Source organism: Harpia harpyja, chromosome 20, assembly GCF_026419915.1.
Source record: "Harpia harpyja isolate bHarHar1 chromosome 20, bHarHar1 primary haplotype, whole genome shotgun sequence".
NCBI classification, from domain to species: Eukaryota; Metazoa; Chordata; class Aves; order Accipitriformes; family Accipitridae; genus Harpia; species Harpia harpyja.
In genome coordinates this window covers 13,127,649-13,149,203 of record NC_068959.1, presented here as the reverse complement: position 1 = coordinate 13,149,203, position 21,555 = coordinate 13,127,649, and the positions used below count along the sequence as shown (strand labels likewise).

General features: G+C 40.6%; 1 protein-coding gene across 1 annotated transcript; it reads left to right on the top strand.

Moving 5' to 3' along the window:
* The first annotated feature begins 1,666 nt into the window (after positions 1-1,666).
* Positions 1,667-8,310, top strand: LOC128134463 (ovomucoid-like). The gene is made up of 4 exons (XM_052772162.1): positions 1,667-1,945; positions 4,088-4,107; positions 6,307-6,434; positions 6,967-8,310. The coding sequence occupies exons 1-4, from the start codon at positions 1,882-1,884 to the stop codon at positions 7,010-7,012; spliced, it is 258 nt and encodes an 85-aa protein (XP_052628122.1). The 5' UTR covers positions 1,667-1,881; the 3' UTR covers positions 7,013-8,310.
* Positions 8,311-21,555: the final 13,245 nt, after the last annotated feature.

The following is a 21,555-nucleotide window of genomic DNA, read 5'->3' as shown; positions in this document are numbered from 1 at the left end:
CAGTGTCAAGGAACCTACACGTTCTGTCAAGCTGCAGTTGTATAGTTTCAAGATATCCTCAAGAGTCTTGTTTGCTCAAAACTATTCAGACTAGGAGTACCCTCTGTGTTGTTTTGGGTTTTGCTCTTGTTGCCTAGCGTTGGTAATTGTCCATCAACCAATGAACGTGTCCCAAATATTCTCCATGAGTTTATGCATGCTCTATGCTAGGCTCTTCAGAGAAGTTTTGGGCTTTCCAGAACAAAAATTTCACTGACATCCCAAAGCAGCAGAATCCAGACCAACATAAATTTAAATCACAGCATGTCTTTTGTGATCTTCACCTCACAGGAGTATGCACAGGTGTCCAATTTAATAACAAAAAAAATTTAAAATAAAATCACTGAAGTAAGGGCGTTTAAAAAAAAAAAATCTACAGGCCTCCACCTCAAACCAGATCTTTACCTATCCTGGAACTGGAATTTGATGGCATCTATATTTTTTTATCCCATTAAGTGATGAGAAATTAACCATTTATTCATAACCTACATTCTTTAAAGACAAGATGATCTGTATCCCTCTTGGGGTGAGTTAGTGGGGCCCAAGGTCTACTTGACCTATTACAACCTTTTCTGTAAGAACTTTCAGTCCCTCTGTCTTAGTGAAATTAGCATATATGACCCTAACTCCTGCATGGGGAAAAAGCCCCAGGCTACCTTGCAATGTAGGGAAGGTGATCACTGAAATACTGTGAATTGTAATGGTGTGCAGGGATCTTTCATATTAGACAATTTGCACATCTGCATTGTAAATTGCTAAAAAGAAGGCAGTTCTGGAAGGATGGGTTCAAACAAAACTATAGGCTTAAAACTCCATATTACTTTGAACTTTATGAAAATTAAGACTCAGATCTCAGTTTCCCATCCTGACTCTACCCCCGGTCTATATAATAAAAGCCAGAAAATCATGCCTATTGATTAAGTCACTAACGCACTGGTATGTTGGATTTGTTTAAAGAGTCTCACATGATATGATACCTGTTGGGTTGGAAATAGCAACAAAGGAGAAGATGGGCAGACAGAATGATCTTCTCCATATATCCATGACTGCAAACTAGGCAGTAACTCGGCACGATGCACAATGGTTGTGAACTCATCACTTCTCTTTACTAGGCAGTGCAATGCAGTATCTTTGGTCCTGTCACAAAGCATTGTTTCTGATCTCTAAACTAGTGGAACTTTAAAGGCAGAAGAACACTGAAAGACTGGGGTATCTTCTGGGTTGTGTGTGAAGGTGAGGATATTCATGTGAAACACAGACTTTTCCAAGCAGCAACTACTACCACAGAGCAGTCTGAAAGCTCAGTGCAACCAGCATCACCTCTATCCACAGCTAGTGACAAGGGTCTCCAAAATTTCAAGAGAATAGGAATTAAGCATTTCAGCTCTACTGGTATGAATCTTTTGGCATGCACCCAGTAAGAATTATTTCTTTCCCCAGTAATTGTGTTCAGCTCTAAGGGTCAATATGGCAATAGCAGAACAGCAATAAGTAACCACCTTACTGAGTCACTCATTGAACTTGCTAATGGAGATGAAACAGTTAATTAGGCAAGGGGATTAGCTAAAGTACAATACATCTCCTTTATCAACACAATCCATGCTGTGACGCTCATCTTTGTCCTGTACTTATGATCTTCATGTTGTACAGAAGACATTCTTATTGATACTACCCATGGGCAACACCTTCTTCTAATTACCTTCTCTACAAGGGGGATTTCATCATCAGGGTTCCTGCTCTTTGTGCGTGCATATATATATCTGCTCTCACAGATACATGAATACACATTTAAGCTAAGTGTACTGCACTACTTAGACCGGCTGTGAAACAAGTCAAGAACCCATGTCTGCCATGAAGATAACAGGCGCCTTTGTGCTCTTCACCCTGGTAGTTCTTTGCTTAGCAAGTGAGTAACCTTTTTTACTTCCTGATATATTATATTTCTAATGTTCAAACACTGCAAGCTTCTCAGTCTACTGGGATAGTAAAGCAACAGTTGCTGGACTTGGGTGGCAGAAAGCAAGTGAAATTTTATGCTTGTGTACTATTTAGCAAGCAATATTGCACCAGCTTTACAGTTGCCAACTTGAGCAAATGAAACCTATTCCTTGATGATGGCATGAATCAGACCTGTACTCTGCATTGTAACTAAAAAGTGAACTGTAAAGCCTCAGGACTAAAGCAGGTTTTTACTACATCTGAGCAGGGAGCTTGGACCTGATGAGGTCCTTCTCCTGACAAACTAAGCAAGCAGGAGACAGCTGATTATGCACAGGCCACATAACATGGCTGTGAATAACCTCTTTATGATGTTAGTTTGCCAGGCTGGAGAGAGCTTTGAGGTGCAGGTTGCTCTATGGTAAAATAGGCAGCTGGCAGGAAATTCTTGAGCCTTCACTTGGTAATTGTTTTTTTTAACGAAACATTGCAATAAAAAAAAGGAAGAGATAGAAAAATAATTACATTTAGAATAACAGAAAGAGGAGAGTCCAAATCTTCTCTGCTAGTAGTACAGCAGTTCAATAGTATTATGAATGTTAAAGAAGCAAAATGATGGAAAAGTTAAAACAAAACCAAAATTATGAAACAAAATAATCTTTTTCCATTTTGAATAGCTCTGAAAAGTTTACTTTGAAAATTGTCTCAAAATTAAAATTATTATGAAAAAAGTCCATTTCAGTGAAATGGCCACTTTTGATGGAAACTGTTCTTTCAAACAGTGGTTCATTAACTGCAGAAAAATAAATAAATACTGCTTTCATAAGAATTCCAGCAAATCCTCTCCTTGAACTTTCTACTTTATCTTGTCTGCATTAAAATTTCATGGATCAATACTTTCTGAGTCACATCTTTTTTGCATTCACTCCCAAATACATAGTGGCTACTAAAAGGTTACCAGAGAAAAAATAACATGTTTTTGTGGAAGTGCGTTAAATCTGACCCGATTCCAGAATAATGAAAACTCGGTCAAACTTTGGGTGACATAGACTGAAACTTGACATGGAACATTATTTATGCTAGTTTTCTTTACCTTGGACAACTTTATTTGATGAGAAGATGTAAACAGCTCCATGAAAGGAAGTTTCAGTGGTAAGCTTAATGGCTTTAAAGATCAAAAAAAGCTACACTGAGTCAGAAAGACAATTGCTAGAGCTGTACTGCCTTTTGTATCATAATATATTTTCTTCCTGCTCCTTCTATACAGAAGCCTCTGCCTGGTAACTTTTATCCCTTGGAAGCCACAGAATGATGATTACAGGACAGGAGAAGAACAAAATACATTCCTAAAGAAAGTAACAAATGTGTCACCATAATGGAGACATGCCAATGTTACTTGATTACTTTCTGGGAGGCGTAATTATCATTGTTTTGAAGGAGCTTTTTGAAGCCCCACCTGAGAACAGGGCTCCCAGACTAGATGCCATTTGTATACAAAATAGGAGCCAATCCTTCTGCCAAATAGTTTAGAATCCATACCAACCGCCAAGGGAAAACACTTCTTAAAGTGGTATTATGATCCAAATTGCATTATCATTATTATATATATTTAGTATAATATTTTAATGAATCTATTTTCCTTATTATTGACAGAAAATCAAAGTATAAAAGGACCATGTGTTTTGCCTACAGCCACACACAATTTTCTTTTTATAAACTTGGGAATTAAAACCCAGTCATGCTTAACAACTAGTTAATCCTAAACAGACTAGCTATCGAACATAATATTGGCTCCTGGGTCTTCAATCTTTTTCTGATGAAAAGGGGAACGAACAATAGTCTCCATTCCCTCCCACAGCAAAGGCTATTCTAGTTGCTAACATACATTTCTAAGGTAACACAACAACACAATAAGGTCCACTTGTTAAATAGGTTCTGACACCTGTATCTTATTAAACACTGAAAAACTATGTCAGTATTTACTTTCAAGGAGGTAAGAGATTTAGTATTGCTGGAAGGGCTGGTACTAATGAAATCATCCCAGTTACAAACTGAATGTTTATCAACTGTGTTTTTTATTTTATCTTTTGTGATTCTGTTTCTACTGCAGATGCTGCCAAAGAGAATGAGGTGAGTAATTTTATCCTTTACTTCTGGATAAAAATATATAATTTGCAGCAACATGAAGTCAGAAAAAAACACATTAAACATTAATTAAATGCTGCCAAAGTATTGAGATTTCAGAGAGAAATCCCTGAGTTTGAGATATGTGGTTTCCATACAGTTGCCCTAACAACTTCCAGATGTTTTTACCTGTCACACATTCTGGGCAAGAAATTGGGCAAGGCTAAATTTTAAGTCAGAGAAATCAAGTTGGTTTTTTATTTTTTTTTTATATTTATCTGGTGATGACACTATAAGGCTTTCTTTGTGACTTTCAGGTCCTAAATCATGTACCTAGAGATTTTAATTTCTCCCTGACTATGCTGGAGTGTCCATCCTGGGGTCAACCTCTGAAAGAAATGAGGTACCAAGCAACAAAAATCCTTACTTGGATGAGCGGAGACAAGCCCTTTTGCAGTCCAGTGGACAGTAGCTGGGAGTGGAAATTCACACACGCACTCAGCTGGTCCCGTACTAGCACAACATATACAGCCTCTGATGCCTAAAACTACACCAAGACATAAATATTCTTCCAGGAAGAGCATGTTCCACTCTCCATACCAAACTAAGTGTCTTTCCCATTTTGCCAGCTGTTACACATACACATATGGGACAAATTCATCTAGTTTCTAGCTTTTTTATTAGCTGGCCCTTGCCTCTCACAAGTTGCAACCAAACTCTCACAAGTTTTAAAAGTTTAAAAATTATAAGTTACAAGCTACAGAGATTCCCTTCCATGCCACTGCCTCTACTGGGTTATGTTGTGGAAACCTGTCAGCTATATCAGGTCTCTGACCTGCTTTTGCAATTGGGGCTAGGTGTGCTGCCTCCTGGTTTCCAGCCACAGAGTGAAATGTGTGAGCAGCCAGGGCTTTGGAGGAGAGGGAAAGGACCAAATGAAGTAAAAACCTAGGTAAACTAACATCCCGTATGTTGGGTTTTTTTAATGGGACACTGGATTCAAGCCCATAATACCCAAAAGTGATTGGCTAATGACTCTTTTTGTCAGTGGAGACCTCTCACTCTGTGCTGAGCCACAGAGCAGGGGCTGGGCTGCTGAAGGGGCTGACCACATACAGCTCCTCACTTCACCCACCTGCAAACCCCGGGCAATGACTAGCATAAACCCAATCATATCATCTGTAATAAATTCCAGGGTTTGGCTGAAGTAATACTCCTGTCCTTCACTAACAGTTGGAATGAAGGGGGAAAAAAACAGGCCATAACAAGAGAACAGCAAGACTAGGTTCTGTTTTAAATATATATATTTATAATACGTATTTTGGCTAGATATTCAGAAAGGATAAGCTCCAGTCATAATGTCTCTCCAAAGACTGATATGCTTCAAATTGTCACTAGACTAGCAGCAAAAAGAGCTGCACCAATTTTAGTTACAACAGCACCTATAAGGACAGGTGATTTCCTAGGCAAGCAAACCCTAGGCTTTTGAGGATGACAAACAGCACATTAAATAGAATATATGCACTGCACAAGGAACTCCTTGCTTGTCAAATACCAGGAATGACATTCACTTGACAGGAGAAGATTGAGCTCCAAAACCAGGACAGGAGCACTTTCAGTCATTTCTTCTATTAGTTTGTACTCCCATTTTCATATATAAGTCTGTAATCAATACAGTCCCACTATCAGATGAGAGCCTTTCAACAATTTCTTTTCATGCTAATACTTAAATAGGACTTCACTTAATTCTGTCTGGGCAGATCTGTTCACCAGCGTAAAAAGCGTCAAGAGCTGATACTTGTGCAATAAAGAGACAGAAACCCTTCGCATCCTTAAGAACTAATCCCACCTGAATTTACTGACAATTGCAATCAGGTAGAAAAAAAAATATTAAGACTCAACTTTTCTGTAGATGGAAAATGGGCCATGTTTTTTCCAGTGACGGTAATGTTATTCAGAGAGATAGCAAAGTCCCTAAAGGTGCTCAGTACCTGACATGGGTAGCACCAGACACATCTCTGTCAGAAGGGACACTTCTTTTTTGAGGCTTAGGCTCAGCTAATATAGGTGGTGGAGCCCCATTGACTGTGCTGCTCTCGAGCAGCTGACAGGCTCGTCCAAAAATTTAATATATTCATTATTTCTGTACATGAATGGAGAATGTGAGAAAGATGGATTCAGATAAAAATGATACTGTATTTGCAGGTAGACTGCAGCGAATACAAGAGGTTAGAGAGAGGAAGACCTATTTACTGCGAAAGACTCTATCAACCCTTTTGTGGCTCTGATGGGAAAACATATAACAACAAATGTTCTTTCTGCAAAGCAGTCCTGTAAGTACAATACTACATAACTACTCCTGAATAAACGAAAATCTGAGATTAGCTGAATTATCTGATATTTCCATTCCACCTAAATGCTATCATTTTTTTCAGGGTTGCTACCCCTCTGCTTCTTTGTTTAATCTTTATAGACGAATTGTTTCTCCCACCATAAGGTCCAATTGATCTAAACAAATAAGCTTGATATTTATGTGAGCAACTTCCTATTCTAGCAGAAACTGTAGAAGTCGGACAGTAAAGAGAAGAGTCCAATGAGCAACATGGGGCTAACAAGGCATCTAGACCTGAGTCAGGTCATAAGAATAAGAATTCAAAAGTGGTACCAGAAATACCTTGCTTTTTATGGGTAAAATATGTAATTTTAAAAAGAAAATTCTTTACAGATCAATGTCTTCTTGTCTGCTACAAACGTTTATAGTGTCTTCTCTGTTAGCAAGTTGTTAGCTGAGAACTTCAGAGAGATTTTAATGCATAAAGTTATGCTTGCTGTCTGCAATGTCTATGTCCTTCCTTTCCTTTGCAGGAGAAGTAGAGGTGCCTTACATATGAAGCAAGCAGGGGTATGCTGAATGAATTCTGCATGACAGAGAAGAGTGCTGAGAACAGCTTTACACTGCTGTATCACAATCTCTTAATTTCATTCATCCTGCCTGTTCTGATGATGGCGAACAAGGCACAAAGTAGGCTTTTCAGCTGTGCTCTGTCATTTGCTGCTTCTCTCTGCTCCAGAGTATTGGGATTGACACTTCTGTCCTCCCTGCAAAGCACTTCCTCGGGATTCTCAGGAGCATTCCCATTTCTGTAGCAAGTTGGTTTTCACATGAGCCCTTCATTATATATTTGTCTCCACGGTTTAAGTTCAAATCTTCTGACAATGCCACCTGATCTTAGCGGACACAAGTCAGTGCAGGCATTGCCTCTGTTTTCCTTGTTGGTGAAGTGTTTTCTTTCATTTACTCAGAAACTTTTGCAGATACTTTTTTTTTTTTCCAAAGGCTTCAGCTTTCCTAGGCAGTGCTTTGACTCTTCCAGTTTTGTAGCTAAATTTTAAATGCTCATTTTTCTGCTAACTTTGTACAATTTTGATTCATGTATGTTGTTTAGCTACTTAGTCTGCATGTTTATTAAAATAAATGTTGACTCTTTTTTTTTTTGTCCGTGGTGACCTTTCTAGAGAATAAGTTTATTGCATCCATTATTCACAAATGAGATTTCACAAGTTACAGAAAATAATCATAGAGCAGGAGCTAGGGCCAGAGGCAAAAGAAACAAAGCCTGGAAGACAAAAGTTGTCTTCCACTAGATGGCCTCATGTTACTGTAATTTACCCTACAATGTGGCTCTTTTTTTCCTTCAAATGAAACAACTCTGGTAAATTGTAAGACTGTGTAAGCTTCATAGCAGTGTCTCTGTTAAATCCTGTCATTTAAATGTGATCATTAATGATTTTCTTCAGTCTGATAAATTGGCAGCTTTCAGACCTGAAGAAATTTCTGTTCTGCTCTTACAACCTTATTATCTTCATTATTAAGATAGTTTATGTCTTTTACACTTGAATAGTCAGTTAACGGAATGCATTTTCCCAGAATTAAAACTTGCGAATGACTGATTTTACTGGGCTTACACATGAAGAAAATTTTGGAACTGGAATGTGGGTATCACTTCTGTCTGGTACTGTACTTGGGCTAGAGTAAGACTCGTACTTCAAAAGAATGGAAAATGAGGAAAGAAGCTCATGTCCTTGCCTTTGAAGGCAAGACAGCAAAAAGCCTAGCCATTCCACTGCTGGCTAAATGTCACTGTAGCATCAGGCAGACTGCATTCTGTAATGGAAGGACCAAGAGGATTTGTTGGGCCAGTGTTAGTATGTGCTCTTTCTCCTGGCAGAGGTGAGAACATCACCCTCATTCCCTGTAGAGGAAGGGAAGCTGTTGGACTTTGTGATGCTGATTACCAATCAAAGAAAGAGTCTTTCACAGGCTACTTTTTTTTACCAAGGAATTAAACAGTGCCAGGACACAGCTGTGAGCACTGGAACACCATCATCTTTACTTTGAAATTGTTAGCATGGCCCTGCCATGATCCTGTCTTGGGTAGCAGTAGCTACTGAATGTTATGTAAATCTTGGCCAGATGGATTTTTTTAACATTATTATATGCTTTTCCCAGTCACTGGTGTGTCCCATGAAACCACAGATAGCAGAACAGGAGCCTAGGGACTGTTTTTGCGATGGAGTGGTGTTTATTCCTCACTGTGGAGGAATAAAGACTCCTTCAGACTCCTTTCTAAGGGACAGTGGTGCTCTTACTACATCAAAAACCTGCTCAACACTCTGGATCATTCAAAGGCCACTGAAACTGATGGGAGGCTACCTGTGACCTTGGCTTTAACTCCCTTCTTTCAGAAAGGAGAAAATGGGCATGTTGTTTTCTAGGTGATGCATAAGCAGAAGATACTCACTTTGACATTCTATTGAGGTTATCAGTTTAGAACAACAGTCTTAGCCAAGTGGCAGGATAAAATTGGAAGCTTAAACATTGAGACTAATGAAGATGGATGAAGAGTTTCTGCATAGACCACAGCCCCCTTCTCTTTGTAACTGAAGGCAGGATTAATTAGCATCTTCACATGTCAAAGGACTGACTACTGCTCTGATTGCCAGATCACCCAAGTATGTGAGGAACATAAAGCTCCTAGAGCGAGGACTGTGGTCACTTTCTTCATGGTACCTCCCAGACTGTGTTACTGCTTGGCGTATTTCTCTCAATAAACTCAGACTTTATGTATGGTGTGGGTAGGGAGAAGTGGTGGAGGGGCTCATCTCCAGGGGCCATGTTCTTCAGGAAACGGAAAAAACACAGTTCATTAAGAGCAAGCATTGTAGTTCCCTACAATGCCAACTTACTGATGTTATTCCAGAAAAGCTGGCAGAACAGATCACATTTACATTCTTCATCTTTGCACTCTGTTAACAAAGGCTTAGTTAATAAAGGCCATTTCCATGAAACCAAATGTTCATTTCATAGTTGAAAAAAGAGAGCCTCAACAGACAGTAACCAGGTTTCTATCACATATATTTCTTTATTTAGTCCCTCCATCATTAACATTTTCTGATTGTGGGAAGTTTATGTTACTATGAACTATGTTCTGATGGATATGTTTAAAATAATTACTTCATGAGACTGTCCCAACTGTTGAAGCAAGTTATCAGAATGGCACATTTTCAAATGTAATTTACACTCATGGTTGCTTTGGAAAGCAGACCTTCCTTCTACATTAGTGAAGAATGGATGCAACAAATCACAGATGATGAAAGTTGTCATGTTCAAGCATTTTCAGATGGTGGCAGTGGCAGCACCATGGGCAGATAGGTGAATATCAAATAGAACCAATGAACAATGTTTTAACATGATACAGGAATCTACGAGAGATCAACACATATAGACTAGAGTCTAACATCCCATAAGATCTCTTGTGTTCATCTCTTCCTCTCCATTAGCCCCCACCTTGACCCCGAAAAGGGAAAGGGAAGACAGAAGGTAGATAGACAACACTGGAGATGAATATATCAAATGCTGAGAAGCAATGGAATTCAAGTCAAAGAGGATTATTTTTTATGGAAGGTAAAATACATTATCACAACAAGGGAAGTTAAAGGTGAAATGTAACAAATACTACAAATCTTAGGAAAAAATGAGAGGAAACCTTCAGGAGAATAAAGCTCAGGGAAGATTTTAAAGCAGGAAGCTGGAGAGCACTTGTCCATTCCCTCTCCTCGTTATTGTCTCAGGCTTACTTTAGTGCACAAACCAGAACAATATAATCTTTGCCAATTCCTAAGGATGCATCTGTTAGCTGAAAAAATCTGTAGTGAAACACACATTGACCATGCTGCCTTCTTTCTTTTCCCATGATTGCTTGGTGGGGAAGACTCCATGCATTCAGCTAAGCCATGTACTCAAGAATCCTGCAGGCCAACTGAAACACTAATAAGGTGTTAGGTACAGATGGCATTTTTCTCTTCTCTTCTCTTCTCTTCTCTTCTCTTCTCTATGAAATAAAGAGGCTGGAGATTCTTGTAATTCTAACACAAAGTAAGTCATGTTGACTTTTTTAGTGGTTTATATGGTTATCTTCCCACTCTCTTTCAACCCAGCATGAACTTCTGTGACTAAATGATGGAGAACACTAGAATGGTGGCATATATTATGAAAATACTGAAGAAAACTGGCATTAGAGTTTTTTTCTATTTTTCTCTGGCCAAAGATAGGGACATTACCTACCGTTGAAATATTTTCTAAAAAACTACCAGAGTTTAGTGAAGTTGCCATGTCTTGAAGTTACAGGTAAAACAGATGACTAGAAAAGCATTGCAATAAAAATCCTCCATTGGGTCACCAGACTATTCAGATATTTTCAATGCATTTTTAGTTTCTTCTTTAGCTAGACTGCTCACATTAGCACCTCCAGCATTAATTAGATATGTTGCTCGTAAAGACATAAATTGTAAATGTTTATTAAGGTAATAAGAAACTGCTGATTAGAACCACAAGTGCTCATGACCTCTGGCACAAGAACAGCAAGACTTAAGGGCTGTGTGCATGGGCTAGTGAAAGAGGCTAGTCAGATGGCTCTGACTATTATCTTTTGGATTAGGACATGTATAAAGCATGAGGATGTAGGCTGGTACTGCAACTAAAGATAAATCAGTGGCAGCAAAAAGTCTGCCAGTATGGAATGTTGCTGCTCATCAGCTGGAGTTGTTTCCTGTTAAAAGAGACAAGCTAAGAAAGGTAAGGAATCTAATTCTCTTAGTATTGAATGAGAGAGATTAATGGAGGACATTGGCAGAAAATTCTTCTGTCTGTCCTAGGAGACAGACTAAAGCTACCACTATCATGAATTCTGTTTATCCAGAAACCAGGTCCCAGCAATTAGGCAGTAGGAATGCAAATGAGCAAGGTAAGATTGTAAAAGTTTCTCATAGCTCGAAGGCTTGTGGCTCTGGACAGTCAACCTAAAAGAATTCTCACAACAGGTCATCTTGCCCTGAATGTGTCTTGACGGAGAAAGATCAAAATGAGAAAGCAAAGATCAAACTGAGAAAACAAAGCCGAACTCTGATGTTTCATCATGATGTCAGAAAATCCAGCAGACAATTTGGGGGTATTTTCTGCTGTCCAGCTTGGCTTGTTATAGCCTAAGTGGATATTCATACCATCTGCTTTAGTTATTGAGATATTTAACTGACTGTGTTTGTGGACCAAACCTAAGGTACTGTTTCCTATACAGCCAATGCACATCCACAAAGCCGATTCAAAGCCCTGTAAGTTAGAGGTCTGAAATAGTCCACCACAGACCCCTGCATCTACCACAGACCCCTGGGACTCTAATTTGTTTCTGATAATTTCTGACATGAAATGGTAGACAAGAGCAGCTGGAGAGCAATACTTTCCAACATGGAGTGCTTGTGCTTTTTATCAGCTCCTGCTAGCATCATGTGCTGGCCCATAGCTGCAGATAACGCTGAGAAGCATACCAGCTTTTGCCACACACCAGAGCAAAGAACATGATTTGCAAATTGCTGTAAATGACATCTGAAGAAAATGCTGAAGTGGCTGGACAATCTGGACAGTCAAGTTTGTGTGATGGAGCAATGACACAGAAATATGGGGAAGGAAAATTGTGCGTAGCTTGAGTGAGCTGATGAAACATCCTCAGATCCTGTTTGCTAGAAAATAAAACAGAGTTAGCCAGATATTGGCATTGAATGGAAAAATAGAACAGATCTCCTTGCACTCTTTGAGGATTAGAGTTTTCAAAACTCTGCACTGTAAAGGTAATCGTATATCATTGATGTATCTATTTATATGTGGAGGAGAAGGAAGGGCTTTCACAGTAAGGTCTTACGACATTTTCTTTTTCACTTCTATGACAAGAGGTAATGAAACACAGGCCTGAAAATCAGATGGGTTGGATTCCCGAAAAAGAAAATGCCAGTGCTATAATAAAGCTACTTCACTTGTCCATAAAGCCTGCATTGGATTTTCTGATATTGTTGTTACTGTCATTTTCTGATACTGTTTTGCTGTCATTGTTCTAGCACGTAAGTACAGCCGATGAAGAGCACTGGTGCTCCACATGCTCAATATAAGAAATGGACCCTGCCCCTAAGACCTCAGAGATTGACCTGGAAAGCAAACTGTTGAGGGGGAATGTAGCCACTTTGATCAACCTGTTACATATCAGACATGTATGGGTGAGCCAGAATCAACATCCAGGACTCCTAACTCCTACACTAGCAATTACCTTCTTAAAGACATCAAGGGCAAGATGAAAAATTGCCAGCTGTGCTTTACAGTTGCTATTGCATAAATCATTCTTTAGAACAGACCAGAATCCCACGTCTCTGGATTGAAGATAATACCAGGTGACTGACTGGTGAATTATAATGGAATATAATTCACATTCAGCTGGCTTCATTATGGTGTATCAGTATCTGGTCAGCCTGGAGAGCTGCATTCTAACCCTGCTCTGAAACCAGTGTGATACTGCTCAGGCTGTTTACACTAAATAGCTCAAAGGTTATCTCATGCTTGTTGAGTGTTTCTAGTTACTACAGTTATTCGGTGTTTCTGAATCTTTTAATAATACTAAGTATTTGGAAAAAAACAGGCCCTTAGTGTCACAACTTAGAGAATGTAAGCAGAAGACATTTGCAACTATTTGATCTTAAAATCATAAGGTCATACTCCATAAGACTCTGTAACTTGTGGCTGCAAAGGGAACTGGTAAAAAAAAAAGTCACCACTGAAATACCAATGAAGTTCTCAACACTTAGCACTCTTTCTTTCAGCCATGTGTCAAGAAGAAGGCATCTCGAAAGCTTAAGTTTTTACTGAATTTGCATTTTCATGGTAATCTCTTGCTTTGGAACATTCTTCACCTGGCTCCAATATAAAAAAATACATGGGAGAGGACCGAAAGCAGGTCTTGTGCTAACGGAATGGGTAAACAACCAAGATACGGTGCTAAATTAACTCTGATCACATCATATGTAAGCTTAGAAAAAGATAGAAAAAATACTTTTTCCTATCAGATTAGACACCTTTAACAGTAAAGGAGATTGGAATGCTATCCCATTACTTTTGCACAAAACATGCAGACTCCCACATACTCTGTTTAAACAGACATGTTGCCCTCTCTCCCCAAAGCTTTAAAAATTACAATGCAGAACATCAGAGTACCAAAGCTATGTATTTCAGTAATAAAGCAACAATCAACACACATATAGTATATTAACCAAGGAGCAGGAAAAGAAACTGGGGACTGAGGAAATACAGATTTTTTAAAAGAAAAAATGGTTATAGGATTCTACATATTCACTTACAAGAGAGGGTCCTCTTCTGAGTTCAACAAGCCACATGGAGCAAAATATGTATCTGTCATGAAAAACAAAACAAAAGTCATGATGATTGTCAAGAAATATGAGACAGACAGACTTGCCTAGGAATCTTTCCCCAAAAGGCTATTCCAACCATTCTCTGTGGCATGAAGCTCATTATCTCTAGTTTTCTTCTGTTCTGTTTAGGCTTTCATACTTCATCTATCACTATGACAACTCTAATCATTGTCTCACTTTTTTTTCTCCAATTCAACTGAGGCAGCCATCAATGTAAAACAAAATAGACTAATACTAAAGTGAATTGAAATGAAATGAACTCTGATATTCTTCAGAGAACATTATTCAAACTTACCATCCTTACTTGTGCTAATGTACCTCATGACTTTTGGTTTTTTGGACTAAAGCCTGAACAAATTCCATATATAGATTTTTGGCTGCTTTCTTCCCCTTTCCTCAGTTTCAAATATTACAGATTTCCTTGCAAAAATCATTAAAGAAGCAAAATTTCCTCTCTGTTTTGCAGAAGATAAATGGACCATAATCAAAACAACTAAAGTCTGATAACAGTTGGGTTCTGGGATTCAGTTCCTTGAGGAATTGGGAAACTGAGGCAGTAACAATCTTCCTCAGGAATCACTCAGAAGGAGGCATGATCAAATTCAAATAGGAATCCAAACTGTGCATCTATCTTTCCTTGGACAACTCATAAGCATGTAACAAGATTTTTCAACTTCTGTTTTACAGCTTTGACAGTTTGGACAATTTCTAGTAAAGCAAAGCTTTGTATGCAAGTTATATACACCATGAGTTACATGAATTAACTTATCAACTGTCCACAAAGGGCTATTTTTTCAATTCTATGGGACATGAGGTGTTTTAAACTATTGAGACACAAACAAACATATAGAGATACATATTTAAAAACTGAAAAGATCTAAAAAATTTTCTTTCCCTTTGTCCTGGTTTTGGCTGGGATAGAGTTAATTTTCTTCCTAGTAGCTGGTATAGTGTTATGTTTTGGGTTCAGTATGAGAAGAATGTTGATAACACACTGATGTTTTCAGTTGTTGCTAAGTAGTGTTTAGACTAAGTCAAGGATTTCTCAGCTTCTCATGCCCAGCCAGCAAGAAGGCTGGAGGGGCACAAGGAGTTGGGAAGGGACACAGCCAGGACAGCTGACCTGAACTGGCCAAACGGGTGTTCCAGATCATGTGACGTCCCATCTAGTATAGAAACTGGGGAGGGCAGTTGGCCTAGGAGGGATCGCTGCTCAGGAACTAACTGGGCATTGGTCGGCAGGTGGTGAGCAATTGCATTGCGCATCACTTGTTTTGTATATTCCAATCCTTTTATTATTATTACTGTAATTTTATTATTGCTACTGTTATCATTATTAGTTTCTTCCTTTCTGTTCTACTAAACTGTTCTTATCTCAACCCACAAGTTTTACTTTTTTTTTGCCAATACTCTCCCCCATCCTACTGGGGGGAGGGAGGGAGTGAGCAGCTGTGTGGTGCTTAGTTACCGGCTGGGGTTAAACCACGACACCCTTCTTAATTGGATTTTAAAAATCCAGCACAAGATGGTCACAGGCATCACTAATTATGCAGCTTTCCCCTTGTTAGGCCTAGATATTTTCAGATATAGCAGGAAATCAGAATGCAACAGCATAAGCCTGACAGTTCTAGTATCTCATTCCCAAAGGTTAATGATTCCTCAAAGAACAGCAGCCCCCCTAGACAGAGAAGTATGTCACATAAACATTATGCTAATTTAGCCAAGCTGTGACCATGTTCCTTTCAGATATCCCAGAAGCAGCACCTGAAGGTAGAGGAACGTGGGCATGGGGAAGACTGTTTTTTCCCATCCATGCCACTGAGGTGCCACCTCCTGGGAGAAGCACAGCACATCTGCAGCTGCTGGCCTCCCACCAGCACACCTCTACCCTTTCTGAGCACAGCTGGGAGGAAGATGATTTCATGTGACACAGAGCGTAACAAAAGAAGGACATGCTTGTTTCTGCTGCTGTATCCACTCTGGTGGCTGGTTTCACTCCTGCAGTGAACAACACCATCATTGCAAGGATTGAAGCTGTATTACTTCCGTAGACTACGCTTCAGTGTGACTTTACAGGAGGGCTTAATGATTTCGATAGGGAAGGACTCACACCCTTCCAAACAGGGGAATGACAAAACAAGTGAGTTCCCTCCCCGTTCCCAATAAGTGTTGCATTATAGCTCACGGTGGCCCCAGCTCTCATCTGTCTCCCACAATGAGTAGGACCCCAGTTTAATTCCAGCTTTGAAGGCCCTCAGCTCCCTACCCCAATCCTAACCATAACTGACCTGAAGCAGGGGGCTGCAAATTTCTTTCCACATCTCAACCTCAACTCCAAGCATATATTTAACTATAGCTCCCTTCTGAATCCAACGCTTATTGCAGCTTTCCTGTCTGAGCAGGAAAAAAATTCAGAACCTCAAGGGAGGACACAGTTTCCTTTGCTCCCTTTGTAAATCTGTGAAATAACAGAATATCACCCCTGTACCCATTGCCTTTCACCCCATGCCTGCCTGAGGAAAAAGTGCAGACACTGAGATGCTGTACTATTTGATTTTTTGAAAGATACCTTTGTGCTGGTTTTGGCTGGGATAGAGTTGATTTTCTTCACGGTAGCTGGTATGGGGCTATGTTTTGGATTTTTGCTGGAAACAGTGTTGATAATGCCAAGATGTTTTCTTTACTGCTCAGCAGTGCTTACACAGAGTCAAGGCCTTTTCTGCTTCTCACCCCACCCCACCAGCGAGGAGACTGGGGGGACACAAGGAATTCGGAGGGGACACAGCCGGGACAGCTGACCCCAGCTGACCCAAGGGATATTCCAGACCATATGATGTCATGCTCAGCATATAAAGCTGGGGGAAGAAGAAGGAAGGGGGGTACGTTCAGAGTGATGGCGTTTGTCTTCCCAAGTTACGTGTGATGGAGCCTTGCTTTCCTGGAGATGGCTGAACACATGCCTGCCAATGGGAAGCAGTGAATGAACTTCTTGTTTTGCTTTGCTTGTGCGCACAGCTTTTGCTTTACCTATTAAACTGTCTTAATCTCAGCCCCAGAGTTTTCTCACTTTTACCCTTCTGATTCTCTCCCGCATCCCACTGTGAGGGAGGTGAGTGAGTGGCTGCGTGGTGCTTGGTTGCTGGCTGGGGTTAAACCATGACAACCTTACTAAGAATTTATTATATTTCTGGAGGCTGTTTTTATTTTTGAACTCTGTCTTGTAGCACAGCCTCTTAGGCCTGTTGTTTTAACAGACTCTCCACCCTCTTAAAGGAGAGGAGAGGTGCATTGCTGACTGTTAGCAGGCCGCACCTCTCAATGCCACCAGCACATTCTGCCACAAAGGACTCCCCGTAATCCTCCCACAAACAGACAAAAACGGATAACCCTTGTCACTTGTGTGAAATTAAACAGCCAAGCAATGCCTCCATGTTTTCAAGCAACCAAAGGATGTTACGTGGCTATTCTGAACATGCTCCCTGGGCAGCTAAACTGTCTCTTTCTTGCTGGAGGAAATCACAACAGCTTCCATCAGCCAGGTCAACAGAAGTCAGCCCTGGGTGGCTTATAATCAGGGAAGACAAGACAGTTCCACTCAGTGCAACCAAAATACCTTGGCAGCAGATGGACTTCCCATTTATGAAACTGTAAATATAATTCAGAAGGGTCCACGTGCCACTAGAGAGGTACTTTCTCCTGTGAATGAACTTACTTCAAGTTCACAGCACCAAATTTGTTTTACAAATGCATGCATCGTTTTTTTCCATAAATCCTTCCATAATTAAAGAATTAGTGAGAAGTTATTTCACGCCTTTTAAACCTCCATGACTGTCAAGAGCACTGTGGATCTGGTAACTTCATACTATTGCAAACAGGTATGTAATTGTCCAAGCTGAGACCACCTTCCCTAAAAGGATGAGACATGTAGTCCCAGAATCCTCTATATTTAAAGTTTGTATCATGACCAAGCATATGGCCAGTGCAGATATGAGTTGTAACATCCAGGTGTGGATACAGACAGTATGGTGGCATTTCAGTGAAACAGGCAGACAACAGCAAGTATTAGCAATAAGAAGTAAATATTCTTATAGTATTAGTGCCATGCTAATCCCAAAGTTTTTATAAAATGTTCTTGAGCTTTTTCAGGGTGAAGAGGGACATGTGCATATCAGAAAACAGAACTCATTCCTTCAACATTTAACCTTGTTAAAAGAGAATATTTCTATGTGAAAAAGACACAAAAATGTGAGACTAGATATTTAAACCTTGGGGAATGTACTACTGACATGTAAGAGGAACCATGTATGTCAGAATCCCTTTGATTCACTTTTATCAGATATCCACGGTGGAGAGAGGAGCAAAATACTAACTGCTCACTCAGTGATGAAGGTGATACACATTAGGCACAGATTTCTTACAAATACGGAGAGAACGACTCTTCTTGGAAGAACATAATGGTATGTTGGGGGTTTGGGTATGCTAAGATATTTTCTAAGAATTATGTTGATGGGGTAGGAGCAGATACAAGAAAAGTGATATATAAATTGTTAATGAGGAGTTATAGATACAGTAAATGTGTTGAGTTTAGAAGATTTTCTCAGCTTGAAGTTTCTGTTTGGAGCTAGATGGGTACTTAATAAGTTGTTCCCTTAGAGGCTTTAAGTTTTGAAATGTTGATGATTTTTTTGCTAGCCACTTCATATGTAGTTAGTGCCTAATTTTGTCATCAGTTGGGATGGAGAGTATTCATTGTCTCGGAAGATTAAAGCTTAGAAACATCTCTTTGGGAGACTGGGAAGTATTGAGAGTCTGTGGGTTGTAGACTTTTTTCTTTAAAGCATAAAAGAATGCATTAATTCCCTCAGGTCTTTGATTCAATAATACTTGTGTTACACAAATAAGATTATGAAACCTACATCAAATAAAAACTTGTAGTATGTATGTCCAAATAGCTTCTACCAGCTCTAAATGTGAGGCCTCAACACCCTGGATAAAAGGAAGCAAAGCCAAGGCTCTAACATTAGTTTAAGAAACAACAGCCTCTTAACTTTGTAAACTCCTCAGTAGTGTGCTATATGTAATGCAGTGTCCCATTTCATTTAAAATTTGATCAAGACCAGAACAGTATTTTTATTGATGGCTGCTCAGCATCTCTAGTTTCTCATTGTTTTGCTTTGGTTTTTAGTTTAGATATCCTCAAGTGCCTCAACCTCTAAACTTTCTCATATGTAGCAGTGGAGAGAGAAGGAAACAGAACCATCAAACTACCTTCAAAGATCCACGTATAACTGATCTATGTGATAAGTTACTGGTTTTCTGTTAAGAAAAAAAAGAGGGTGGTTTTGGTTTCTGCTGTCTATCTTGTAACCACCTAACCATTCATGACTGTTTATACATAAGTTTAAATGACAGTTAAATCAAACTGCCCTGCCCAAATTCCTTAATTCAGTCTCTCTTGTGTCCTTCCTGCAGTCTTCTCTTATTGCCACTAAATGCGTGCGCCCGACTTGAATCCTGCTATTGAATGAACTACTGTTTCCCTTTTCTTGTTTTCTTTTCAGAGGAGACCTCACTTGCCTACTTTCCTCATATTTTGGGATCTAAATTTTTTGGATGCTGCTGTTGACAGATCTAAAATCCACACTGATTGCCCAGAAGAGGGTCTGTCCCTGTTTTGCACAGCTGTTACCAACTGTTCTATGTTCAGCAACAGCATCAGTGGCACCAGTTCCTCTCCTTCAGCAGCCCAGCTTAAATTCAATCTATCCTGCATGAATTTCTGTCACTGGGTCATTCTTTTCCTGCCGTATGCTGCCTTCTCCTGCTTTTTCTTCTGTACTGAAAGAATCTTACAGGAATGTAATGTGCCACACTGTGGGTAGATTGTATGAGGTATTAGCCAATAGATGTTCCTGCTGTCTTCACTGTAGGTAGCAGTGATGATGTGAGAAGTTAGCTGAGGGTTAAAGAGAAACAAGACTTGGACAGAGCAGTTATTTGATTTTGCAGTCATGAGAATTGCTTCTAATATGCAAGAGGAAAAGCCAAACAGAAACATTTCCTGAAGCCATTTCACAGTTGGGGTAAATAAGAGTAACATCAGACTAAATGTGAATGTTACTGCATGCATTTGCTATATGATCCTTCAAAACAGATGGTCTCAGTGCTTCCTTGCTGTTGTGGTTTAACCCTAAGCACCACACAGCCATTCACTCACTCCCCCTGATGTGATGGGGGAGAGAATCAGAAGGGTAAAAGTGAGAAAACTCTGGGGCTGAGATTAAGACAGTTTAATAGGTAAAGCTGCATGTGGAAGCAAAGCAAAACAAGGAATTCATTCACCACTTCCCATGGGCAGGCAGGTGTTCAGCCATCTCCAGGAAAGCAAGGCTCCATCACACATGTAACAGTTACTTGGGAAGACAAACGCCATCACTCTGAACGTACCCCCTTCCTTCTTCTTCCCCCAGCTTTATATGCTGAGCATGACATCATATGGTCTGGAATATCCCTTGGGTCAGTTGGGGTCAGCTGTCCCGGCCGTGTGTCCCCCCCCAGCCTCCTGTGCACTCCCAGTCTCCTCGCTGGTGGGGTGGGGTGAGAAGCAGAAAAGGCCTTAACTCTGTGTAAGCTCAGCAGTAAAGAAAACATCTTGGCATTATCAACACTGTTTCCAGCACAAATCCAAAACATAGCCCCATACTAGCTACTATGAAGAAAATTAACTCTATGCCAGCCAAAACCAGCACATTCTCCACACATTATTCCATGCCATTTACATCGTGCTCAGGTCTCACAGTATCCAATACATCCTCATTACGCACAACCCCCCTGCTCATCCTGCGATATAATACACATGTATCATTCCCTTGGTCTATGGACCACCCCTGTAAAATGTCCACAAATATCCACAAAATGTCCATTGAGTTCATCTAGCCCACGACATTGGGCTCCGTCTGTTATGGTGGTCACTCAGGGCAGGAGAGGTGGTGTGTTGCTCGGAGTTATTGGGCACCAAAGCCAGCTCAGGTCAGGTCACTGCTGCACTTGCACTGTTTCTTGTAAGGCTTGTCCCCCATTGGGAGGGGTATAATTTTTGTAAATTACACTCCGCTCCATATGTGTGCAAAGTGACCTCAGAGTCTCACTGTGGCCTGTGAGCTGTTTTAATCCACACCTCAAGGGTACACTGCCACACGTGCGTGCTTGCTGTTGTCCTGCCTGAACTCACCAATCTTTCAGGGTTTCCTCAGTTCCTTCTCTTTCAAAATACCGAATTTATGTCCCTGTACCTCAGAAGGCATTTAATGCTCTCAGGAGTCTGACCTGGGGATCTCTACCCGGTCACCGGGTCAGCGGACACACGTCCTGCCAGCCGCCGCAGGGCGAGGTGAGAACAGGGCGAGGTGAGAGCAGGGCGGCGGCGGCCGCGGCCGTGGCTGTGGCCGTGGTTGTGGCCGTGAGAGGCCGCGCGGGGACCTCCAGCCTGGGCGGCGAGGGGCCGGCCGCGGCTGCACTGTAGCCACCACCGATATGGCGGCCCCCTGGGCGACGCATTGAAGATGGCGGACGCGACGCCGCACTCAAGATGTCGGCAGGAAAGCCCCGCCCCTCGCTGCCCTCAAGATGGCGGCGGGGCGGGGCGGGGCG

Excerpts from the sequence above, each read along its gene's own strand:
- LOC128134463 (XM_052772162.1), top strand. The coding sequence starts at position 1,882 with ATGTCTGCCATGAAGATAACAGGCGCCTTTGTGCTCTTCACCCTGGTA. Across the intron at positions 1,946-4,087 it reads GGTAGTTCTTTGCTTAGCAA|ATGCTGCCAAAGAGAATGAG; the intron begins GTGAGTAACCTT and ends TTTCTACTGCAG. Across the intron at positions 6,435-6,966 it reads TCTTTCTGCAAAGCAGTCCT|GAGAAGTAGAGGTGCCTTAC; the intron begins GTAAGTACAATA and ends TTTCCTTTGCAG.